This window comes from Heteronotia binoei, chromosome 10 (genome assembly GCF_032191835.1).
Source record: "Heteronotia binoei isolate CCM8104 ecotype False Entrance Well chromosome 10, APGP_CSIRO_Hbin_v1, whole genome shotgun sequence".
NCBI lineage: Eukaryota > Metazoa > Chordata > Lepidosauria > Squamata > Gekkonidae > Heteronotia > Heteronotia binoei.
The window spans coordinates 37,603,928-37,631,288 of record NC_083232.1 but is presented as its reverse complement, the minus strand read 5'-3'; the positions used below and the strand labels follow the sequence as shown (position 1 = coordinate 37,631,288).

Genomic DNA, 27,361 nt, shown 5'->3' with positions numbered 1-27,361 from the left:
TTTTCTTATAAAACAGTTTATTGCAACATTAGTATAAAAACTGATAACCACAAATTCTTATAGAAAATCTATTTTTCATGAACCCATGAAGGTTTCAGTATTCACAAACTGTAACATAAAACTGAACTTCCATTTTTTATAACTATCTTTATTTCCACAACTATAAGACAGTCATGTACACTGAATGAGATGTACTTTTGAGACAGGTATTTGTTATGAAAGTTAAACCTGAGCAGCCTTACAAATAGTCCATGGTGATCAGTTTTACTCAGCTTATAAATAAGAAATCCACAGCAGAAATCTCACTGGGTAGCCCCCTGGCCATGTTGCATTTCAGTGTTCTCCAAGTAAAATTGAGATTAGTTTTGCAACCACATGTACATTGAGACTGTTCCCCAGCAGACGGTAACACTGTTTCGTAGTTACACTGTGAGGAAAATCTAAAAACAAACAGAAGTCAGTCAAAAAGCAAAAACCAGCCTACGTCAATCACAGGAAACTGGTCAAGTTATTCTAAATGCAATTACTGGTTCTTATTGACATATATGTAAGCATTCTGTTTTCTTGGTCTGCTCCAGAACATATTGTGCTTATTAGAAAATATTTACCTGAGTCCATGGTTTGCAGTCTAACACTTGAACTGATTCCTCACTAGGCTTGGTCTGGTCTCTGACTCCTTTCCCCCCAGCGCTTCTGTCCAATTTTGCACAAGCTGTCGCGGGACTAAGACTTGCCCCGCCTCTTTCCCGTGGCAAGCAAGATCCTCTGAAAACCAGTTTCTGCTTGCTGTGGGAAAAAGGCGGGGCAAGTCGCAGACCCATGGCAGCTTGTGCGAAATCTGACAGAAGCATGGGGTGGGTGGGTGGGGAAGGGCTCCTAGACTAGCCTAGTGAGCAATTGGTCTTAACATCTGCCTAGCTACATTAAAATGTAGAATCCACCATTCTTCTCTGCGTTTTGGCCAACAATGTCACTGCCTCTATTTAAATGAAATTGATAGAAAATTATTCTGTGTCTTGAGGGCTCTGGATGGACTATACCCAAACAATTCCAGTCTTAACTACAATGTTCTGAAAGTCCTCTTGTCTGCAAACAGATTCCGTACACTGAATTTTCCCCCTGCTGTTTTTAACTATGCCTCTGGGCAAACCACCTCAGCTCTTCCCTCTTTTCCCTTGCTCTATGACCTGTGGGAAAAAAAGCTTTCTAAATAATCTGATGTCATTCGTTTGAAAGCAAGCCACAGGTGCAAGTGCATCCTGGTCAATCATAATGATGTTGTTTCAGCAATCTTAGGAGACCTATTAACATTGACTATGATAAAACAATTAGGATAGTTTATTGCTCCACATAATAACTGCATATGCTGCATCCAAAAGGAGGAAGCACTAATAAATCCATCCCTAATACCCAAAGAGAATATGAACTGTGATTATGGGCAACTTGCATGCATTTTAAATGTATTGTACAGTGGCTAGAAATTTACAGCTTCACCAGCTATCTATCATTGCCCTTTTCTCACTCTGAATTACAATACAAGAATAACTAGCAAACACACAAAACCAGAAATAAGGGAAATACACCAGTCTTGGTTTGTAGAATGGACAGAAATGCTTTGAATACAAAAAGGTTATATCAGAAGTGTTGAACTCATTTGTTATGACGGCTGGATCTGACATAAATGCCACTTTCTCGGGCCTGGCCGTGCATACCTTAAAATGTAACACAAGGTACTGGAGATAAAGGCGTTTTCAGATGCTGAATGGCAATAGCAGCTGAATGACAACAGCAGGCTTGACTGGATTAGTTGTGATATGCAGAGGGGTTGTAGACGTGGAGATACCAGCATTGGTAATGAGACAAGAAACCTAGGTCTCAATTCTGTCCAGAAGGATGCAAAGAATAAATGGGCATAAATCTGACAATAGCAGCCATAACATTCAGTTGCTGACGTAAGAGTAGCAGTGCTCTTACAAAAGCATTTCAAAGGGAGATTAGAAAGAGAGACTGATGAATTGCAATTGATAACGAAGCTCAAGACAGTGCATCCTCCTGGACTCTACTGAGATCCAGTTTTCCCGTCTCATTACCAATGTGTGCTATTATCCTTTGGTATCTTAAATCACTCCGCTCTCCAAGATATAAGGAGCAACCCAAGTGTTCTAATTCCTCATCAGGGACTTTTTGAAGAAAATAAAACCAGATAGGAACAGAGAAATCCAGACTTTTTCTTAAAAAAAAAACGCTTCTCAGAATACGCCAAAATAATTTCCTCAATGTACATTGTGCAAGCACACTTCTTCTTCAGACAGACAGAGAGAGGGTGGGTGGATGGAGGCTTCTGACTCCATCCATCCACCCTCTCTCTGTCTGTCTGAAGAAGAAGTGTGCTTCCACACAAAAGCTTATACCTGGAGTAAAACATTGTTGGTCCTGAAGTTGCCATGGGACTCTCTTTCCTCCCCCTTCCTTCCTCCCTGGATAACAGCCCTGGAGAAGGAAGCAGAAGCTCTGTGTGTGTGTGTGTGTGTATGTGAGTTGGGGGGGGGGTCTTCTCTTTGTATTTCCCCTGCACAAAGCAGGAAGCAGCCATGGAGCTCTCTGTGTGCCAGTGAGTGAGAGAGAGAGAGACAGGTAGGCAGGCAGGCAGGCAAGAGGCAGGAAACAGGAAGCAAAGAGCTACTGAGGAAGTTGGGGGGAAAAGAAAGGTATGGGGTGGCTGCACTAGCAGCCCTGGGAAAAGAAGCAGAAGAAGGAATTTGATCAGGGGGTGGATATAAGCCCCATGTGGGCTGCATCCGTCCCATGGGCTGCATGTTTGACCGCCTTGGTTATATGATCTCTTTTTTTTCTTAGCCCCCAGAATACCTTTTGACTTAAAAATTGGGTACATACCAAATTCAGGAGAAAATCCATGAAGATTTGCTATTTCCCTTGGAGCAAAGTACCGCAGTTTAAGGGTTGTCAGCTTCCTAAGCTTCTCTTCTTCAGACAAATTCTCAAAGGATTTAAATACTGATTCAAGCTGTGGAAAATGTACAAGATGACTGTTCAAAATGTACAATTATCACACCTTCCAGTAACAAAGAAATATGAGGGGAGAGCATCTATTAGTAACTGATGAAATCAGGCAGCCTATATGCCAGGTCGGAGCTTCAAAATATTTGGGGGATATGCCCAAGGTAAGCAGAAAAGATGGGGTTTTTACATACCTGTATCCCCCTAGCAGTGGCCTGGTGGAAACGGAGCATGCTTTAGGGAACATGGATGCTGACAGCAGTCAAATATTCATTAAAAGGAAATGAAAAATGGGAAGGGGGTTTGAATTGGTTTGTTCAAGCCTCTAAGAAATTTAGAGAGGTAAGAAAGAAATTTTCCAGTTACTTATTCTAGCATGATTTTTTATTCCCAGCATATTCCACACTTTTCTTATCTGAATGTGCTGCTTCAGCAAATGGTATGTGCTAAGACCCCTGAAGTGTACTAGAAATGAGTTGAAGCTACCTCTGTTACAAGTCCATCTTACTATAAGCTGGGGCAGGACACCCGTGGCATTATAGGTTGTAGGAGGACTTAAATAAAGCATATAAATGAAGACTAGTTAAGCTTTTGTTCAGTTCGGCAAGGTAGTTTTTAAGTGTAACCTTACGATCAAACAGAAAGTTACACAACTTCTCCAACGCTTGAATGCTTTTGCACATGTCCTTGGGAGCAATGTGTTATGTCTAAGATTTGAGGAAGAGGGAACATGTTTTCACAAAATGGATACCTGTTCAACAAAATGTTATTTTGTCAAACGTGCCCAATACATAAATCACAACTTGCAGAAAAATCAGATGAGCTTTGCAGCTGATCTACTGCTAAGATAGAGAAATCTAGCAAAGAATAGATTGGAGGCCTAGAAGAAAGGATTCAGAAGCACACTGACCCCTTCAGCCTCTGTGGTAAGCATGGTCACACTGCCACATGGCTCAAATCTGCGACATGTTTCATTCTGAAGCTTTCAAATTAGGGTTCCAGGCATGACCTGGCAACCAGCAGGAGAGGGGGAGACAGGGGCTTACAGTTAAGGGGCACAATGGTGTGACCCAGAAGGGGACATTGTCAAGCTGAGATAGTGGTTGTGACAATCTCTAGCATTTGTCCCAAATTCTACAGTTTAACCATAAAGGTTTGGACAAACACTAGAGCATCACGTAATATGATTACATCACTTCCAACCATGCTAGAAGCAATGTCATGATGCTGGGAAAACCAGTTTGGCCTGCCCCCCTTTTGCCATGGAACATCCTCCTGCTGCCCAGCTGATCAGTGGAAGCAACAATGGTGGCAAGTGGGAAGTCTCCCACCTTCAGCAGACAGCCCTATTTTAAAAACAGTTATACTAAATATAAATACCAGCAGAGCTTTTTTTGTATCAGGAACTACTTTGCATATTAGGCCACATACCCCTGATGTAGCCAATCCTCCAGGAGCTTACAGGGCTCTACAATAAACTCCAGGAGGATTGGCTACATCAGGGATGTGTGGCCTAATAGGCAAAGGAGTTCCTGCTACAAAAAAAACTCCTGGATACCAGACAGGAACATATCTAAACTTGGGCTAAGAGCCGTAATTTCACAGTAAATGTCATAACAATGGGTTTTTTTTAAGCTACAAGAAACCCTGATTTTTAAAAAGGCAATTATGAATGGACATTAAGGGATTTAATGAAAAGTGAGTAGCTCCTGAAAATATTACCAGCAAGCCAGTGGACTGCATTTCAAAATTAATAGGCCATGAAGAATAGGATATTATGCTGTGCCCCTGAAGATTCAGATTAAAAACAGTTAAATATGTTTATAGAAGCCTTGACTGGATCAATATTAGGCCTGTCAAGACAGTCTAGACATAAAGAGGTTCTCTGAATTCAGTCTTTGATCCTGAAAAAGTGGTCACTAGACAGTCTTACGAGATGATGATAATGCCTTTAAAATTATTGCAACAGGCAATATGATAAAAGCCAGAAATTATCATCAATCTGGCTTGCATATAACTGCTAACAGACCTTTCACCCAAGATGTTAGGAAGATAGCAATTGCTGAAATTAGTAACCTCTTTTTACAGCTGTGGAAGATTAACTATCATTGGGTGGTTCTCTTTAAGTTAATCATTTTTCACAAAGGCCAAACAATACGTATTTCAGATGTGGGCTAGTTGTTTGTTCAACAAATTCAGTCCACTAAAAACAAGAGAGGAAGGCAATGGCAAACCACCCCTGCTTTTCACTTGCCTTGAAAGCCCCTTGCTGGAGCTGCCATAAATCCGGTGTGGCAAGATGGTGCTTTACACACACACAGGGGTGGAATTCTAGCAAGAGCTCCTATTAGGCCATACACCCTTGATGTAGCCAATCCTCCAAGAGCTTATAAGGCTCTTTTTTGTAAGCTCTTGGAAGATTGGCTACATCAGGGGTATGTGGCCTAATATGCAAAGGAGTTCCTGCTGGAATTCCACACCTGTACACACACACACACACAGGGTAGAATCCACAGTATAACTGATCTCCAGTTTACTTTGACTTTATTGCACTGCATGCTAAAACCACTTTTCTGAGAGTAAGCTCCACTGAAGAGGCTTAAATAGAATTCTGAATAAACATGCTTGGGATACCATTCTAGGTTATGGATATGTGGTGTGATTCTTTTCACATTTCTTTTAGCAGAGTATTTCCCCCCTCTAAATATAGTAATAGTTCATATCGGTCAGGGAAGACAAAATCCTGGATAATATGAGTCATTATTAAGTTTAGAAGGGAAAACATGGTTCTAAAAGAAACAGGAAAATAATCACACCAAGTGCTGTGTATATTAAGATGCAACTGAACAATGGGTGTATATGGCTGAATTCCTCTTTTGATTGTTCATGCCACAATCAAAAACAACAACAGCAACTGTTGAAGAAAAACAACAACAGCAATTTTATTTTTTAGAGTTCATAAATAATAAATAACATGCATAGCCCCATTATGATTTGACACCCTGAATCTCTGCATTTAAAAGTCCCTGCACATTGGTAGGGGTACAGAAAATAAGCAGCATCTAGATGTATTTATTGTATGACTCCACAATAACTCTTTGAAAAAACTGGAACAAATAAAGTTTGTTAAGATTTGGTATGTTCACATGTGAGGTCACAGGTCAGGTGTGAGAAAGACCACCAGTCTTCCTTAACAACCCAGTTCTTGAATCAGTGATCATACTGATCTAATTGATTCTTACATTTTTTTAATACTCTAAACCACATCAGAATACTATGTAACAGTACCTTAGTACATATACCTTGGTCCTAGTACAAGCTCTATGGATGTTCTAGGTATACCAAGGTATAACAAAGAACTAAGGTACCAAGGTATAACAAGGAACAGGCGACCTTGGGAGGTGGTGGTCTCTCCTTACTTAGAAATTTTTAAACAGAGGCTAGATGGCCATCTGACAGCAATGAAGATCCTGTGAATTTAGGGGAAGGTATTTGTGAGTTTCCTGCACTGTGCAGGGGGTTGTACTAGATGACCCTGGAGGTCCCTTCCAACTCTATGATTCTATTCTATGATACATTTGAAGAGTGGGGAGATGAGAGTTAGGTGTGTGTGTGTGTGTGTGTGTGTGGGGAAAGAAGCTCATCCCCCCCTCAGCACTCTAGTGCTTTAGGAACTTTTCTTCCATTCAGGCTTGCTTCTATCTAGAAGGCAGGCTGGGAGCAAAATGCTTACTTCAGAACACAATGAGGAAAAGAGAGGAAAGGGGCAGGCAGGTATTACTTCTGCACTATGGATTTTCTTCAGTTCCACTCTCCACCCAGGTCTACATGTGTATAAATAACTGATCCTTGATTTAGCTATGAAACCCAGACACACCATCAAATATAAACTTATCCTTAATTTAGCTACGAAAGCATATTTCTGGAGAGGATTTTCTCTTCACACACCCTAGCTAATCATGGCTTCACTCTGGAAGTAAATTCCATTGAGCTTAGGGCCACTATAGTAAACACAGGCTACAAACAAAACATGCCTTGAAAAGTAACCAAGATACATACAAGACCACTGTACCTGTATATCTTCTGCTGTCTGCAACACTGAGCCAGTTCCTTCTATATAGTGCCCATACCTTTAAAAAAAATCAATTAAGAGCTATACAACAGGATTCTTCTGAGTGCAGAGGTTAAAATGACAGTGCTCACAAATGGCTTACTAAAAGGTTTTACACAGAACATTCCTATTTAATGAAAACAATTTGGAGACTGCAAGATTACCCAGTGTGACCCAATTTTTCCTCTTAGGAAAAAAAAAGAGACAAGTCTGTAATAGAGAAATTGTTAAAGTGTACACATATAGCCAGGAATTTCAGCAGCAGTTGCATATTTTTCATATTCAGAGTTTTTGCCAACCCAAGTGCCCAAGTACTTTGAAAGGAGACTGCTAAACTGAAACTAGTTTGAGGGGGCGGGTGGAGGAAGGGCAGAATGTGGATTATCTCTTGTGAATTCTCTCTTCTGAATCACAATCACACCTCACTTGCGTCAAAATTTCCATTGATTCTACTTCCAGAGTACAGGCTATAACAAAAGTACCATATGGAGTCCCCATCATATACAGGAGAGGGGCTGCTGCAAAAGACCACATTCGCTGGTATTCAGAAACAACCATTAAGCAAAAGGCACATGCTTAAATTTCAATGTGCACAGAGTCAATGAACTCCACCAGATTTTTATATAAGTATTTTTCAACTTCGTTGAATACGGTCATTTCTAAAAGGACAGGAAGAGAAAATATAAATAAGAAGAATCCTGTGTTTTAAAACAGCAGGATCCTTCTTCTGGGGCTGATATGAGTCACTGAGTAAACACGTTTACTCAGCAGTCTCTCGCAGACTGTCATTTCATGCTAATTACAGGGGGATCCAGAATCTAAGAAACAGGCTCTGTTTGCTTGATTACTATTGTACAAAATACAGGCTGGAGAGAGATACTTTGTGGGTAAAGATAGAGGAATGCAGTGACTCAAAGCAAAAGTGTGCAACAGAATAACATTTCAAGGAAGGGGAAAGAAAGGAAGGAAATAGTTTGGTGGGCTAAAAGACTTTCTCCACAGTGAATGGTTAGTGTGCTGTTTCCTTGGTAACATGGAGGAAAAAAATGCTTAGATCTCAAGTACAGAAGGCTAACAGGGTGGCCAAGGTCAGCTAGAGAGGGACAAAGGGGAATAAAACCCACAGAATCCAAGGCAAATTTGGAGATAGGGATAAAACGAACAGGGAAGAAGGGGGCTGGAAGTGATTAGGTTATGAGACCTGAAACTGGATTAACATGAATCTGCACATTTGGATTAATGAGAATCTGGATTAACCAGAATCCGCAGGATTTTGTACTAAGGAATTGAAAACCAGAATATGTGAAAAAGGACAGACTAATAGTGAAAGACTAATCTGCATGGTGGAACTTTTACTCAACCAGAAGTGGACTGGAAGACAAAATGAGACTTTAACGCTAAAGTTTTACGAAGGCAATTTCCTTATGACTCTGAAGGACAATCTGATTCTTTACGTGCATGTAGATGTGATAATGCAGAGTAGAACGTGCCGCAGTTGTTAAATACTGTTATGCAAGAATATATAATGCTGTTTTTGATTTCTACAATCTAAAAGTTTGATTTAGGAGAATTGGCAATATTAATGAGGACTAGATACACATCTCAGTGAAAATTAGGAAAGCAAGCCACAGAACCTATACTTTTACTCATGGTATATGTGCATCTTTGAAAGCCATTCAACATTCAATGGTAGTCCTGTCTAAGAATTTTCTAACAGGCTATTATTCTATTAAGTCAGGAAGCTTGCAGTTAATGTGTTCCAGAAATGTTTGGCTTACTGGTTTTTAAATGTCTCCTGCTTTAAGAAAACTGATGCTCAGCTAACACTCCCCCTGATGTGTTCTCTCAGAGAGGCTTACCCTTTTGTGAAGCACGTAGACCTCCTGCAAGTGGGTGTCACAATGTCTAGAAGGAAAGCATAACGCAATAAGGACTTTGGTGGTAGGAAATATTGACTCAGTCCTTCACCATCTTCCTCAAGGAAATCTTTTAACATTTGCACAGACACATCATTGTCTTTTTGCTTCTTCTTTTCTAGCTCTTCAGTTGTTTCAAGCTTAAAGAGGAAGTCCTCCTTCTGCCGGCACTGCTGCTTGATATCTTTGAAACTGGAGGCTGCACCTTTTGTAGGGACTGGCAATCCATCTGCTTCCAGCCCAGTAGCATCCCTAGATACCTCTGAAGTCATTGGCTCCAAGCTTGGGAAAACAGTCAATATCTAACATTAAACAAAAATGTGCAAACAAAATTTAGAGAAATCCACTATAGTTCAATTGCCACATAGAGCTGTTCCATGTAAAATATTACTTCAAACCCCCTCCATTATCGGCATATAATTTATTTATTTAAATATAATTTGTTCTGGAATAATTACTTTTGGATGTAATTGCTTGGTTCCCAACTCCATTCCACTAATAGTGGGGCCTTCTTCCAACACAAGAAGCCTTTCTCCAATGGAACACACACAAATACCCTACCTCTAGAAGAAGGCCTCTTTCACATTACCATTCTAAACTGGTTATTATCCATTGTGGGTTCAGTTCTGATAAAAGTGATACAGGGATGGAGGTTTCATACAGCAGTCTGTAGACTGCTTCACCTATTGAACAGAGGCAAGTGTTTTTTGTCACTTTCCATAAGTGTTTTCGGATTTCATCTGTTTCATTTATTTTTTGGAGTGCTTTACTGCCTACTTTTACCAATTGTTATGCAATTTGATTTTACAGTTTTATTTTGTTTTTGTTTGAGTTATGCAGCTTTTGTTATTGTTGTTCCATGTTGCTTTGAGTGTTTCGCAAAAGAGGGCTGGAAATGTTTTAAATAAATAAATAAAAATAGATACTGTGGTATTTACAGAAAAGTAGCCTTACCTTGTCCGGTGCTTGAAAGGGAAAGGGTTCTGACTGAAGCCGTGCAATCAAGAAGTACCGCAGCCTGGAGTTCGGAATGCCAAGCTGGAAACAAAGCCCCAGCAAGTAATGCAGGCAGGAAAAATATCTACATTGTCTAAACATGAGTTTTTATCATAATTAAATGCTAACACTGCTCATCTGAGTAGGGCATGTCCCTGTGCCCACTGCTATTGATTTTTGACTTAGCTTGCACAGGTACCACCCTCAAAAGGAAAAATCTACACCATGAAACAATTGTTAGCATACTCGTAGTACAAATTCAAACCACGGGAGTTGGAATATAAACAGACCATTCTCAGCACCTACACAACAGGGGTTCTTTTAAGAATTAGGTTTCTTCAGTGAGATTGGAGAGGAGGAAGGAGGTATTTGTGGTCCAGAGAAGCCCTAATATTCAGAGTTAAATGGCATTTATACCCAGAGCACAAAAGTGTTACAGGTATAAGAAAAGAAAATACACAAGTAGTTTTGGAAATAAAGGAATGTTTCACAGCACAATCGTGATTTTACTCCAACTGACTTTAATGGACACAGCCTATACTAACTTTTCATAGGATTGTATTGTCAGTCTTGTAGATTTTTCCAAAATATGAAGTTCTTATTTTGTGAGTGTGGATAGACTTTAATTTCATGTCAACAGAGACCCACTCTGCATTGGTACTAAAGCAGGAGGAAGCACAAGTGCTTTATTGTTCCTGATGCCCCACATCTCTGTCTTTTCCAATGCCAGGGAAAGAAATGGAAAAGCTCTATTTCAATTGAGCTCAAATAAACTGTGTCTAGACCAGCTTTGACTACAAGAAGCAACAAGAGACACAACACAATCTACTCCTTCTTAAACACGTGTGCGTTTACAATACAAGTTGGGGTTTGATTTATTTTTTTTAAATAAATCAGTGCCATTACTCACACATGTTGGAGACAAAAGAAATTCTTGATATGTAAATCCACACTTTCCTAGTGTTTGTACGAGTTCATCTCTGGGAAGATAAAACAAGATGAAACTGAGGACAGCAGAACAGGTGGTTGTCTGAAGCAATCCTGAACAAGTTTTTGCTTAGAAAACTGTTAAAACAGCTTTAAGATATAAATTATATATCTCAAGGGGAATGGTTCAACCTTACTACTTCTGTTTCTGTTCCAGTTTTGTCCACAGTGACATATTGGCTATTATTTTAACATGATAAGAACAAACCAGGAATCCTCAGATTCATGTACTCAATTGCCTTGTGCATGGCATGGGGAATGAGAACTTTCTGGTTTGGAACAAATTTCTGTTCTCTGTGATATTCAAATTGGGTAAAATGATAAACTGTATAACTCCCACCCTTGCCTACAAACCACATTTCTAAACTACAGTCTCTACATATCAGTGGAATGTGCAAGCCTGAAGACTTTCTGGTCCCTTTTCATCATGAACCACCTGAGGTTTATTCATGAAGGAAGCCAATGTTTTATTGCTTGTGGAGATAGGGAAACCATGTCTAGATGAAATCCTGCCGCACATTAGTGAAAAGAATCTGGAACTATATTTTAAAATTAAATATGGCCCTCCATGTTTCGGAATAGATATAATCCTTCCTTATGGTTATTATGAGCAGGGCCTGTGGAGGCCCCTAGGCAGTCGGAATCTTGGGGGGCCCCTTGTAAATTATCTGAGTCGGAATGCCCACCCTGCCAACTGTAGCCCCCACTGCAGCCTGCAGGAACCTTCTCAAAAGCCTCTTTGACAAAGCTGCAGGGGAGAGGCAGAGGGAGGCAAACCTGGTGACAACACCAGCAGCAGCCACACCAGGCAGGTTGGGCAAACAGCAGCTCAATTGCTGGCCACACATGCAGGCTGGGAGGGCTGCAAGCAGGGGGGAAATGGGGAGGAGACGGCCCGGGGCCCCTAAAGGCGTGGGGGCCCATAGGCCAGTGCCTACTTGCCCTAATTGTGAATCCGGCCCTGATTATGAGTCTCAAATGAGAATTCGTTCATTCATTACTAAAGCCCAAATACACTTTGGTTTGGATTCATAATGAATGGAGCTGCACTAAAAGAAGACAACTCCCCACCCAACTGCAGCCATCTGAGATCTCTCTCCCCCAAACTGTACTCCTGTGGGCTAGTGGACACCATGGGAAGAAAATGAGGATTCTGCAGCAGGAAGGGTAATAGGCAAAGATCTCCCTCCTCTCCTCTACAGATGAAAAAGCCTTTCTGCCAGAGGAGCTGCCATTGCACCAATGGAATGGCACCTTGGAAACCAAGATTTACAGTTCCACAACTATTCTAATTAAGTATGGGCCTCATCATTCTATTCTGTTATATGGCAACATACATGATTTAAAGCCAGTATTTCCATGCCATTTTTTTTTACTGCAACTATCTCCACCCCCACCCCCACCTCAAAGTGACTTATCACATCATTCTTCCCCCCTCTGCCAATGGACTCTACCATACCTGGCCGTAGATGTTTCAAAGCCTTTGACATTTTCTAAGAGTATATATTTTGGTGGTCTTGTAAGCCTGCAAATCAATTTGTTTGGACTGTAGTTAGAAAACAAGAACTACCGGATCAAAATAAATCACTGATTTTAGTCATCCAACCATACTATAAGTGCACATGGTTCTGTTTCCTTTTGACAAAAAATAAAAAACCCTCTCAGCACTCCTAGAACCAAAAGAGGCAAGTCAGCTCCTATAAAGAATTCAGCCTTGTGATAAGTATATAGAACTAAAGAACAAAAGGATTATCATTATGTGCCTTCAGGTGGTCTAGATCCTGCAGTTCTCTTTCATGAGATGCAATTTTGACAGATCCGCCCAAAGTTTTTGTATGAGAGTTCATATGCCTTGTCCTCAGAGAATGCTTTCTTAGCAGTCAAACTTCTGCAGGATCACTCTTTGTAGCAGAACATTAAGAATATAAGAGAAGCCATGTTGGATCTGTCCAACACTCTGCGACACGCAGTGGCCAAAACCTATGTGCCTTCAGGAGGTCCACCAACTCCAGAAGCCATCCCACTGTTGCCCCCCACAAGCACCAAGAATACAGAGCATCACTGTTCCAGACATAGTGATTCTGGGTGCACAGGTAAGACATAGACTGTAAACTTGCACAATGTGTTGTATAAGTAAATTATCATCACTAATGCTAATGCAGATAAAATGGAATAGTATTTTCTTTGCTGAATCCTACAACTCACATTCCGTCATGTGTTGATAGCTTCTATGGCCAAGCTTGGTTATTTGCAGACATGCAAAAGAATATAGTACTAGTAGCATTATCTCAGCAAAACACAACCCAGGGGAGTTGAGGCAGTCCAGAAACAGCTCTTCCAAATGTGAGAAATAACATTCATTACAGAGGCCCTGCTTCTGTCAGGCATGTGACCAAGGAAGATTAGGCACGTCTTATGGTGCTTTCAGATAAAAGTCACCAAGCCAGACTGTTCTCAGACTGAAGGAAGAAAAAAAAATCCCTGCCTTGTGCCATGCTGAAGAAAGATATTGCATTACCCCAACCATGCAAGAATGCATACTTCAGTACCAAACAGTTTTGGCAGAAAACAGTAGCGGAACAAGATTGGTTTCCTCTCTTGAATACCTTTGTTTTCTCATTTGTGAAACACAGATGATGAGATATATATTTAAAGACTGCAAGTGTTCTGGAAATTTGCTATTCTTACTTTGGAATAAGATGAATCAAAATAAGGTTTGTTAAATTAAATAACGTCAGAAACCAACAAGTTTCCTAAATAGGCTTAAAGATTCAGTCACATTGGTTTTGATGCTGGTAAATCAGGGCCTATTCATGTGACTGCCTGAGTGCCTGGTGAAAGCAGGAACAGCATGTGCATAAAAATGAAGGTGGACCAGTTGTATGCATCTGTACATATGTTCATGAGGTATTTTTTTAAATGTATTACCATAAACATCACTTTTCAGTCCAGTTTACTGAAAACCAATATTTATACAATTCTGCCTGTCAGCATTGTATCATGTTGCAGTCATGATCTATGACTAGGAGATTTAGGGACTATGTGCCATGTAGAAATCATAATTTGTATTGATATCAGTTTATTAGTCACCCAAAAAGATTTTATCCACATAATGTTGACTGTAATATAAAACAATACTAAAAGCCAACACAAAATGACTGCCAACTTGATGATTTGTATGATGTTTTATTATCAACTCTATAACACAATAGAATTTTATGAGCACATAATGTTATATCTAATTGTTATTGAGCTGGATGTTTTCAAAAATGTGCAGTGGTGTGTCAGAGCCCAAATGTTGTAGTGGATGTTCCTAACAATAAGGAGGAGGGTTAACAGTCAAAGACTTTTCCTGAAAAGGTCATGTTTTTGGGGTCAAATTAATAAGTTGAACATGCAGCATCACAACTCAATCACCCGCTAATTTGGATTATTTATTTTTTTTACGGAACACCAGAATGGTCCAGAGATGAAAGCAACTCATGTTTTCTAATTCCTTGTAGCTGTTAATGTACAAAGTGCCATTTTTGCTAGCACAGTTTTGCCTCTCTTTGCTGCCCCCCCCCCCCATGACAGTCTAGAGCAATGGTATTCACTCTGCGGATCATGGAGAGTCACATTTGCCATTGTCCATCAACCAAAAGAGCCACATGACAACTGAATGCCCTGCAAGCCTCCCCAAGCACACACAAACAATAATACATAATATGATCCCTTTAATTAGCAGAATATAGAGTTATCTTTCCCCACTACTGAAAGTTTGCAAGCATTCAACAGTGGTATGCTCCATTCCTATTCAGTTGCCCAACCTCAAACACAAAACTTTTACATGTGTACAACCTTGATATAATCATCATGGGCCAGTTGTGCTGCATTTTAAAAAATAAAACAGTTTTATCTTGGGCCTATAGTAATGATGAAATTATTCCGATTTCTAATGAAATTGCCCACTTTCCTGGAACATGGGGCAGGTGCCATGAGGAACACATGTGGCTCCTGAGCCACTGAGTATCACTGATTTACATACCCTTGACTGTCATTTGCATAGCATCCACACAATCTCATTCATCTGTTGATCAGTACAAGTATTTTATAATGGGACACACCTCTTTTGCCTGTTAAGCTGAACAACTGCCAACACTGAGTGAATAGTTTGTGCGACTGGCTGTTTTGATACAACATAAAGATCTCATTGCCCCCTGCAATGTATTAAATAATTATTTTAGAAGTTTCAGTCGTTACCTTGGAAGAATATCAAGTATATAGAGGAAACTTCGAGTCCTGGGATCAGAAGTATCACCCTGTCGGCCAATTCTGACACACAGAGAACAAAGAATTAAAGCAATATGTGACTGTTAGAATAACGTTCATTACACTGAGATCCTTGATTCAGATCTATAAAAACATTCACACAAAGGCTTGGATCCTACCCAAAAATTTATGTGGAAGGAAGACCTTTCATTCCCCACCTCTCAGTGTAGTCTCAAATGCTTCCCAAATTCTGCTCCTGGAAGAGAGGGGACCTCAGCTAATAGGAGGGAGGAGAGAAAGTGTCTGCCATGGAAGTAGAGAATGGGTGAGAATAGAATTTTAAGGTGATCCAAGCCATATATTAAGTACAAATCAAAGATTAATCACATGTACTATTTCAGTATTACACTGTATGTGAGAACGGAGAAATCCACGTACATTTATTTATTCGTATTTCCGTTCATATGTAAATCAAGGGATAGGGTCCATTTTTAAAAACTGAGCATGTGGATAACAAGAGCTAAACTCTTTCCTCTCTCCTTCCTTATCCCTTTATATTCCATAACTTAAGCATTTTTCCAGGCATTGTTGCATCTAGTATTGGAGCCAACCAGACTTGGAGAAAACATGCCATAGGCAATGCAGTGAAGTGGGATAAGGTGCAAGGGGGCAGGTTTTAGCTCATCCTCACCCAAATGCTTCATTTCTTGTTAAAAATATACCCCCCCCCCCCAATCCCTATTTTATTCATGGAACAGAGGATATGTGAATTGAAATATAGAACCTCTCCATCACACTGGCTGTTTTGCATATTACAATTTTCATTCATACGAACATACTTACAACCAAGCCACATGTGTATTTAGCTTCTTTGTTTTGCCTTGTTTAAGTTCTAGAGTTTTCAGCTATTTCTTTCCTATTTAAACACAATATTGGTTTTATTAAAGATAACAGGTCTAACACAATGAATGGAAACTCCAGAGATCCTGAAGCTCTTCCAACATCCTTGCCCTGCCAAAACATATGTGGTGTTGTATCTATTTTATTAAATATTTTCACATTAAGTTACCTCATAGATTTTGAAACAGTATAAATAGCAGAATGAAAGTAAACTGCAGTATATCATCCCTTGAACAATGCTTTTTGTTCTAAAATTTATTTAAAAGATCTTTTCCCTTTCTCTTAAAACAGAAGCAGGGCATTTGAAACCAGTACCTTGTAAAAGGCTGACAGGGAGGGCTCATCAAAATCATATCAAATGATAATCTGTCAAACTCCTTTAGTGATATTCCCTGAATAAGAAATAGACAAACAAGGCATTTTCCTTTAAGAACACAATGGTGTTAATCCTTGAGTTATAAACCATTTTGTTCACATATTCTATTGTACGCGTCATCTTAGATTTAATAGCCTTCAAATTCCAGGTATTTGTCACAATAACGGTCATTTTCTAACACCCACAAGCGCACCCACAATGTCTGCACTCATGCTTCAGTCTTGCCCAATGATCAGGCACCATACTGATACCGGCAGTAATGTATCTCTCTTGGGGTTTTATTCGCATCACTTTAACAGAGAACAGACGCTGTTCCCAATACTTTAAGTGGGATTAACTGGGGAAGTCATTAAAAATGGAAAACATTTCCAAGCAATAGTAGATTCCTAATTGGATCTGAAAACTGGTTACAAAATGACAGATAAGCAATGGGTCATGTCAAAGTGTCAAAACAAACTTTCGTCTGTGGTAGGCATAGGTATATTTTGTCTCATGCTCATACATTTCTTCCTTTCCCCTCCTCACTCATGTACTGATCATGGCTAAAATCCTTCCTAGTTTGGAAGGCCTTTAATCAAATTCTCATTTAAGGCTGCTAACCTCCTGGTGGAACCTGGAGATCTCCCACTATTACAATTCATCTCTAGACAAATAAAATCCATTCTTCTGGAGAAAATGGCATTACACCCTGCTGGCATCCTTTTCTTCTCCAAACCCCACCCTCCCCAGGCTCCACCTCCCAAATCTCCAGGTATTTCCCAACCCAGAGCTGGCACCCCTACTCTCATTTGACATGATGTCTGAATGCAGATATGACAATTTTGCCCTCCCTCACCAGATTTCCCTTTATTTCTTCATTGAACAGCTCTTTTTCCTTTTTTGTCGTCCCCCCCTCAACTTTCCTACCTAGTGGTTTGAATATATATTGTGAGATATAAGCTGACCCAGCCTAGGGAACTGAGGGGAAAGACTAAAATCCTCCTTATGTCCTGTTTGGAAAATGGCACAGAAGAGGCTGGTGGTAGTTTAACTTTGAGGGGAAATGATTAGGTTGGAATCAGTTGTAGGTCTTATGAGGTAAACAGACAGAAGGAATGAGATAATTTTGTATACAAATGAACACCAGATAATTCGTCACAAACAAGTAACTGTTTCTATTTTTCAGACAGGTCTTTAAAACTTGGAGAGAGAGATTTCTTGGCAGTTTTTCGTTAATAAACTTGCATCAGCTTTGTGGTCTAACGGACACTAAAGTGGGTGAAGGGAGGAACATCACCTTATTCAATTTTCTTGTCTGCACAAAATCTCACTGTTTGATCTGGTTTTAAAATAACTGTTGAGGCCCAAGGACTTTCCGAAGGTACAATAAGGCCAAAGTTCAGTATCTCTTTAACCTCCCTTTCAATAGAGGTGGCATTAGGGCCAGTTACTCTATAAGGTGCTAGAGCAGTAGGCCTCTTATCTCCAGTATCTATCTTGTGCTGAGCTCAATTCTCCCTGAGAAGTCTGAAAAGATGGACTGATAGCCGGTTAAGACCATTTTAACTTGCCATTATCGATTGGTAAGAGTTGGTGCTCAGTTAACTTCATTCACTGCACTACTCTTGATTATTTTTCCCCAACCCATTAGTTCAATTTCCTCTTTTTGTCCTTCCCTGGGCCATAAGGACCAAGTATCTGGGCAAACCAGAGTGGAATTCCAAACCATGGTTTAATCCAGTTTAGAATCCTCAAATTTGCCCAACTACATGCATTTGAACATCACAGCAAACTGGCACATGGCAAAGTGCTCTGAAAGTTTCCCCACCGCTTCAAAAGTGGCTTGTTACGTCCACGGTTCAAAAAGACAAAGTAAAATATGTTATGTTTGTGACACAAAGTTCATCACCTTGCTATATAGTTACTGAAAACCAAACAGAAGGGGAAACTCAACCTGCTTTCTCACATCATGTGGAAGCCTAAACTCTTGCACTCGCAGACCAAGACAAAAATATTTTGCAGGATAATTACTCACCTCAATTGTCTTGGGCCACAGTGGGGTGGTGGGAAAGTTGAGCTTGTAAACTTCATTTGCCACTGTATTCACATCAACAGCCGCAACAACATCTGCAGGTGTGCCACTTGCTACAATTCCAAGGGAAGCATTTTGTTTAAAAATTCTGCTGTGAAACAATACATCTGCTATTTTCTTTTTTTAAAAAAAATCACTTGGCTTACTGGAAAGCCCTTGAAATGAGTTGCACTAATCAAGATCTTGAAATCAAATTGCCCATTATCTCCTTTAACTAACCTGTCATTGAAAACAGCAATATTCTTTAATTTGTAACAACTACAAAATTAAAGTAAACCTCATTCCTACCAACTTCCATACTATTCCAGTTATCTACTTCAGTGCAGGGGCCTTGGGGCTTTTCAGGTCACTGTGACACCACAAATCAGAACTGCTGTGGTTTAATTACCTATGACAGCCTTCATTCCCTTGAAATTAATAGTGTTTCTTCAGAAGATAGTTCTGTTTATTAGTTGTCTCAGCAGAATCAGGAAAAACTGTCCTTGAACCTGAGTCACTTACACAGCAATCCTAGGTCAAGTTACAACATTAACTTGGAAGGGTATAACTCTGTTTAGGACAGCACTGTTATGCAGGGGTGTGTGATGACCTCTGGAATGTCTGTAGAAAGATCAGTATAGCAAACTTGTGGCTGAATAAATTCCATCTCTAATTTCCAGTCCACTTGCAGGGACAGAATGATACACTGGCACAGTAATACGAATTCACATAAGAACACAGTTCATACTTCATAGGTGCCAAATACTTCACAGATATTAATCTTGCAATCCTTACAGCAAACTTGAAAGGTAAATTAATTGGGGGGGGGGGGTGATGAGAGAAAATGGCTTGCTTATAAATAATCTGTTGAGTCCATGGTAGAGGAAATATTTGAAACAGCCACTTCTCTCCATCTAGCATATTCTTATCCCACCCTTCTTCCAAGGTGCTCAGAGCAGCATACCTGATTAAATCTCCCTTCTCCATTTTATCTTTCCAGCACAACCTAGAGTGGTCAGCCAGGCTGAGAAAGGATGACTAGCCCAAGGTCCACCCAGCAAAAGTATACAGGACCTTTCTAATCCAGAACACTTACTGAATTCCTAACGTGAAGTAAGCAGGTAATTCAATTTAATAAACATTTCTTATGAAATGCCAACTTTAATAAATATTCGTAAAACAAACAGTGTCACCTACCTAAGATTCCAAGAACCCTACTTTGCACCACTATTAATCACTTGTATACACCTTGCTCTGCTACAAAGTTGACTAACACCTGAGATTACAAATCAGGTAAGTTAATACTGACATCTAGTGTGAGGTAATAAAGCAGCTTCAGCAGATCCACTCACACCTAAGGCTCATGCAAGACAGTGAGTAACAAGTTACTTTTAAATTCAACTGACAGTTTCATGAACCTCCAATTCATGTCAGAAGCATGCTAGAAAGAAAGCAGGGGTTTCAACAATGCTCTCCTCTGCAAGTTTTGCAAACTGAAACCAGGGCCCTATAAGTTTTAAAGGCCTTTAGAGGGGAAAAACTGGCAAAGATCTTTTTTTTTAATATATATTGTAAAGGGTTAACAACAGTGGGGGAAGGGGGGGAGCAAGTAAAACCAAGCATGAGAGGAAGACTTCATTCCCATCTGTCCTATTTGTCCCTTCAGAAGCAAAGACAAACCCACAAATGATGTCTAACAACAGCTACAGACATGTTGCAGCATAACATTCGTATCAGGAAAGGGACAGATGTTTGTATCTGTTGTGCTCAGATTTTGATGGGTATTGTTCCACTGGCAGCCAGCTGATCTTGACACTTTCCTCTACATGTGCTTTTTAAAAACACAGATTTGCCATGTTGCCCTTTCCCTAACAAGCCAGTCAACGGCTCTGTTATCACACGACTGAATTATGACATGAGATATGTTGGCTGCCTGTCATGAATGTCACATGGTGTTTTGGTGGCAGGAATTACAATGCGCTCATTCTGCTCAGCTAGAGCATTTATAAAAAATTTAATTCCAGGCTCTAGCAAGTTCCAGGGAGTGGAGAAACTGACTAGACCAGGCTCAACCAGCTCCTGTCAATTCATTCAATATAATATCTTCACTCACACAGAGGCTCTTCTGTCCCTGCCTAAAGCAAATATAAAGATACTAGTTTTTGAATTTGGATAGGGTATTAAAGTGGTTGACTGAACAATGCAAGTAAGGGGCAGTTTTGCATGTTTAAATTTATATATGTGCTAGAAATCTGAAAATGGTTGTGTGTATATATATGGAGGTTCATACAACCTTCATATATCCACGTGTACATTCCTTGCCTCTCTAATGTTTCCTCTGGCCCGCTTCACACATGGCCTCAGCACAGGTTCAAAGGTTTTGCAAAGAGCATAGCAAGGGAGGGAGTGTTGCACACAGCCCTCTTCTGCTCATAGTTCCTACAGCGTGAGCTGTTCTTTTTACCAACAAAAGGGGCTGGTGGGTCACATGAGCAGGGTCCACTTGCATAGGTCCCAACTAACATCAAAGATTCTTTGGACAGGAAGGGCATGCAAGCCCAAATTTTAACCATTGGATATGAAACATACTTGGAGGGCTACATATAGATTCAAAGGCATGAAACGTGTAACATATGAAGCACCATACCACATTTTAAGAGACTCTAGAGCAGGGGTGTCAAACTCATTTGTTATTAGGGCTAGATCTGACATAAATGAGACCTTGTCAGGCCAGGTAGCAGAGATATAAACTTTTTAAAGGAAACAGATAAATACAATTGTGGGTTTTTTTAAACAACCCTTAAAATAAAACATGCTCAAAACATTAGCACTTGTTGCTCTTAAAGGTCTTTGTATTTCTCACATGGGATCCAGGGAACTGGGTAAAGGAAATTCTGTCTCTTTCCCTCCCTCCCCAGGATACCAGGAGGGGGAGGAGCCTCAACCAATGGAGAAAATCGAGGTTTTGCTCTGTAGCTCCTATGTGATTGAGCAAGCCTTGCAAAGCAAGCTGAAATGCAGAAGAAAGCAAGAGAGAAGGAGAAGGAAGCAGACAAATCCAGTTACTGGGGTGCCTGTTAGGAGCCCTCTGGTGGCCCGATTCTGCCCTTGGGACACATGTTTGACACCCCTGTTCTAGAGCAATAAATGCTGACTTTCCTAAGACAGTAATTGTATCTTTTTCATTTTGGCATGTGGAAAAATCTAAAGAACACAGCTGTCAGAAAACGGTGTTAGGAGAAAGTACTGTCCCTTAGAAATTCAGAAGACCAAGAAATGCTTGTAACTGTTTTCAGATTTCTAGAGAGCTGATCATAGCGTAAACTCAAAAATACACAACTCAATCGTCTACTAAGTTTAACCTTGTATTTACCACATCATATCCTCTCAGCAGTGGCATGTATCAAAGCTTGTACTTCCAAAGACTTAAGGGCACTTAAATCTTCACAAGAGGGGGCACTGATTTCCACTGGTTCCCCCTCACCCACTGCAACCTCAATCTCAGCCCTGTCTATTTGTCACAAAGGGGGTGGGTGGGAATTGAGGGAACTAAATAGGTTGCAACAGAAGAGGAAAACAGTATGTGATCACTAGACACACAAAGATGTTTGGGGAGAGCTATGGCTCAGTGTTAAGAGTGTCAGCTTGGCATAGGGCTGCCAGGTCCCTGCTGGACACTAGTAGGGGGTGGGGGGTAGGACTGCCAGATCCAGGTTGGGAAACTCCTGGAGATTTGGAGATGGAGCTTGCAGAGAATGGGGATCTCAGTGGGACACAATGTCATGGAGTCCACCCTCTAAATCACCTGTTTTCTCCAGGAAAACCAATTTATGTAGTTTGGAGATGAACTGTAATTCCGGGGGATCCTCAGGTCCCACCTGGCATGCAGGTCAATCCATGTATCTCCATTTAAAAGACCCCAGCCTAATAGTCTAGGGAACTGCTGCCAGTCTGAGTAGACAATACTAACCTTGATGGACCAATGGGCTGATTCAGTTTAAGGAAACTTCATGTGTTCATGTGCTATTCCAGTACAGTGCAATAGTCTTCAGTTCATGGGCCAGGGCTCTTGAGTAGGTCACAAAAACTGTCCTGTTTGATTGTGAGCTCCTAAAGAGGTGCCATTTTTTTTAACTACATGCCCTGTAGTCATGGCAACAAGGACTCTGACAGGACTGCCCCACACTCTACTTACAGAGTGCGGTCTAAAGAAACCTCAACACTGCCATACCAACCATGAAGTGGCAGAAGCTAGCCCACAGGCATGAGGATGAGACTGCCATCTTAACAGGAATGAAGGGTCCAAATTCTCTACCTTACATCATCCATCAGTGGGGCAGGGTTGTAAGAGGCAGACAAAGCATAGCAGGTTACACTAAATCCAGATTCAGCTTTGTCAGAAGAAGTTTAAGTTATAGTATGAACCATAGCTTGCATCCCATCAAACTTTTAAGTGAGAAGTATCCAAAGTACGTAAATAGCTTGTGATCTTTGCCATCTGTTTGGCTTCAGTTAAGAGAATTTATGACTTGTCACACCCCTTCCCCCCCCCCAACTATTTACTTCCAGTTTGCTTTACTTTCTAGAACAAACATAGCTAGGAAACCAGAGCCAGATGGTTATCAGAAGGAGGATTCAGTGATTGCTGGAGCTGAGGGGAAAAATTCTAAACATGGGAACAAATTCTTATGTATGTCCTGACCCACAAGCTTCACCCTTTTCTACAATATTAGCAAAACTTTAGGCATTTTTTATGCTTCTGAGACAAAAATGTGAAGACACTGAAAAAATCTAAGGAAATAAATTCTTCCTGGATGACACCCCCCCCCCCAAAAAAAAAAAACTTCTGGGGAGGAAATGGTGTTTTGTTTTGTTTGTCCCAGGGCTTCACATTTTCCAGAAATTTTACCTCTCTATTCTCCGATACTAAGTGTGTTCAAAAGAAATGTGTGTGATTAACAAGTACAAGTTACAAAACTTCTATAATAACAAAGCACCCAAGTGCCTCTATTCTCCTTAGTTTAACACATATCTCCCACAATGTAAATGATGTGTTATTTGATATGTAAATTTCAACTGGCATTTAACCCTCCAAGTATCCCCAGAAATAACCAACCAAAATAAGAGAGCAAGGACTAAGATCTTTCCACCACCTACCCACGTTAGTATGAACACAAAAAGATCACAGCCTTTATGTTTGGGTTTATTGTAACCAATTCATCTGATACAAACTGAAAAGAGAAAAAATGTAAATTATTTCACAGACACAGCAGTTGTGTCTCTGGGAAGTTCTATTCCCTACATAAGTAAAACCTACAGATTTTACCCTAATCTTCACAGAGAACGTAATTGTTCTCCATCAAAGTTTTAGAAATAAACAGCATTTCCCCCCCCCCGCCCCCGGTGTTCTGGGACACCCATAATAGTTCAGATGCTATAGAAGTTTAGACACAAAGATAAAGAACTGTTCCCTTTAGGAACCAGTTCCTTAACAGAGCTACTTGTTCAGCACATCATTCATATCTCTCTATATCTATCTCTATATACACAAAAACACACATCAGATAGATAGATAAGAGAGAGAAAGAGACTAGACAGAGAGAGAGAGAGAGACTAGACAGACAGACAGACAGACAGACAGTCTATCTATCTATCCATCCATCCTATCACATTAGGACCACCACATTAAGACCACAATCCCATGAAAATTTCCACTGAATTCACTTACTTCAAAGTAAGGAATGGTTAGGAAGTATTGCCCTCATACTGGAAATATTTCTATTCAGTCTTTAAATACTTTTGCTCAGGCCTCGGATTCAGTAGGAGCTCACAGAAGCACAGCTCCTGCACCTTTCTGAGGATTCCCACTCCTCCTTCCCACCTTGCCCATTGAATAGTAGGTGCAGCTGCATAACAATTCCTGGATGAGCTACACCACTTATTTTTCTACAAAATGGCCCCTGCTTTCGCTGTACAAATGAAGACATGAAAGCTGGAAAACCACTTACAGTGCAATCCTAAGCACAAGTCATACCCTTCTAAACCCACTGACTCCAATGGATTCAAAAAGGTGTAACTCTCTTTGCCAGGACCTGGATGGCCCAGGCTAACCTGATCTCATCAGATTTGAGGCTTTAAGCAGGACTAGCCCTGGTTAGTACTTGGGTGGGAGACCACCAGGGAAGTCCAGCAAACCATTTCTGCCTCTTGCCTTGAAAGCCGGCTACAACTTCATAGCACCTTCCATCACCAACTCTGTTTGTAATCGTACTGTCAGTTTTGTCTTCCTTCAGCATTTTAGGAAAAGTAAAACTTAGGCAAAATTACAAAAAAAAAATCTTTTATTGCTTTTCAGTGTAAAACATTATAACTTCAGTTATACTAACACTTTTTAAAAATATCTCATTTTATCTAAACTTAAATTTGAATATAAACATATTTGAATGCACACAGTATCTTAGACTGCTCTCACTATCAAGCAAACTGTATTAAAGCTTAGTTTTTAAATGAAAAAACAGAGTTTTAAGATCTAAGAATAAATGACACAATAGGTTGTATATTATTTCAGCAAATTATAAGTGTTTATGGCTTGTCAGCAAAACATGACCAAAAAACACCTCTTTGGCTAACAGATACAACCTATCACCCTTTCATCCTGGGAAGCTCCAGGCACGTGCTATCCAGTTCTGTGCATTTTTACTCAAAAGTCAATCCCACTTTATACTATGGGAGTTACTCTCAAGTACGTATGCATGTGCTTGCAGACTGTGGTTTCAAATTTCAAGTACTTATGTGAGGTAGGAAAAGCCTAATTAACTTTATAATTTAAACTTAACAGATGTGACAACAGTTGTAAAATCAGGATGCTAAAAAATGGGTACGCTGTTCATAAAAGATATCCAGGTTTAGCTCACTAATAAATTCAAAGTTGCTATAGCAGCAAAAAATACTAGTCTTACACTGTATTAGGGTAAAATCTGTAGGTTTTACTTATGTAGGGAATAGAACAGATTCACGGATTCAGTCTTTTTTAAAAGTCCATTTTTTCACTGCCATCAACCAAAATAAGTAAGCAGATCAGGCAGGTTTGCAAAATCTGTTTTTTGGCAATGATGCGTTGAAGCAAAAGTATCCTCCCTCACACCTACTGGTAGCTTCTTGAATTCATTATAGCCAAACTTTGTTCACAAGAAGCATCTTCAAACAAGCATCTTTAACTCTGCTGAGTAGGTACACCTGATAACTTAAGATCATTCATTTTTATTTTGGCATAAGCTCCCATAAACTATAGCCCACTTCTCCAGATGCTTTAGTTCGCAAAGTTTATGCCACAGTGTGTTAGTTTTTATAAGGTGCAACAAGATTCCAGTCTAGTTTTTTTTTTGCATGGACTAACACAGCCTGGAGTGACTTTGTCCATGTGTTCGCCAAGAGTCGGACTCGGCTGTGCAGATGAACAACAACAACACAGCTCCTATTCTGTAGAATCCAACTGGGAATGCAGAAACTTGGAAAACAGAGTGGAAGGGTTTCACACCTGACTCCTCTGATTACAGCAATAAGGAAAAAAAGCAGGCTGCATAGTTCTCACAGGACAATCTCTTTTAAACTGAGTAAAACTGCCAGGGGCCACTGACAGCAGGACCCCACACCTAGATACCATATGATTAGAAATAATGGAAAGTACCTGTTTGTGTAAAGAAGGGAACAGGGATTAAACAATTTAGACTGTGAATTCTGGAAGGTACCAGAAGAAAATTACCACCTTTTCTCGACCATAGCTGCTGGAGAAGCAGAAACCTCACAACCTTTTCTTTTAAAGCATATTCAAAGAACAGGTGTAGGTTGTTTACAAATGCTTTAATAGTAGCCTGAATATAAAATGGAGAAGTGGCAACAGGCTTTCATTACTATAAAACTTTCATCACCATAACACATGCTTTCTCCCAGGAATTTGAGGCCACATTAATGATTCTCCTTCCACTTCATCTTCACAACAACCCAGTAAAGTAGATTAGGCTGTGAGAAAGAGTAGCCCAAAATCATCCAGTCACTTTTATAGATAAGAGATTTGAAGCCTTATCTACCTAATCCTTATCCAATACTCTAACCACAACACAACTCGATAATGTCAGAGTCTTCAAAGCAGTTAAGCTTGTAACTGTTACAACAAATCTGTAAGGTAGGCCCACTACTATTAACTCTTCATTGCTGACTGGCTGCTGAAACCGTACGTGCCTTCCCTAAAGGCACAAGAACACATGAAGGCAGGGCTCTATCTATCAAGGTCAGTATTGTCCTCTCTTCTAGGGAAGAGGGCTTTCACGTTGCCTAGCTACCACCTTTTTTTAAGCAGCGAGGTCAAGGACTGAACTGGGGCCCCATTGCACGAGGCTGTGATTCAAGCCGACTTGAGCATTTACCCAGAAAAGCGCAACGTCAGGAGTCTGCACTGCAACCAGGGCAGCAGCCCCAGCCGGGAGAAAATCTCCCCAAGCCACGTCTCCGCCCCTTACCCGGAAGCGGCGAGGCTCCCGGGCTGTTGCTGCGCAGAAGCGCCCCGGCGACGACAGAGGGTACCTTGCAGCGCCTGGTGCATCCCCCCGATGCCGCTGTAAAGCTCCAGCACTCGGAGTCGCTCCATTTCTCTCCTCTTACCCCACCAGCGAGCGGTGCCATCAGGCCAACTCCTCCGGCAAGCGCACTCAGCAAACAACACTTTGTTCCGGCCTGCTTCGGTTCCCACCTGCCTCCCT

General features: G+C 40.5%; 1 protein-coding gene across 3 annotated transcripts; it reads right to left on the bottom strand.

Moving 5' to 3' along the window:
• On the bottom strand, positions 1-27,361 carry TRDMT1 (tRNA aspartic acid methyltransferase 1). Of its 3 annotated transcripts, XM_060248420.1 has the most exons (11): positions 27,186-27,361; positions 18,570-18,679; positions 16,495-16,571; positions 15,271-15,342; positions 12,488-12,553; positions 10,952-11,021; positions 10,000-10,083; positions 8,989-9,347; positions 7,091-7,148; positions 2,896-3,025; positions 1-440 (listed from the first exon to the last, which is right to left on the bottom strand). In XM_060248420.1, the coding sequence occupies exons 1-11, from the start codon at positions 27,247-27,249 to the stop codon at positions 334-336; spliced, it is 1,197 nt and encodes a 398-aa protein (XP_060104403.1). In that variant the 5' UTR covers positions 27,250-27,361; the 3' UTR covers positions 1-333. The 3 variants fall into 3 exon arrangements, with proteins under 3 accessions (XP_060104403.1, XP_060104404.1, XP_060104405.1); XM_060248421.1 differs by lacking the exon at positions 12,488-12,553; XM_060248422.1 differs by lacking the exon at positions 16,495-16,571 and having other exon boundaries at positions 27,186-27,360.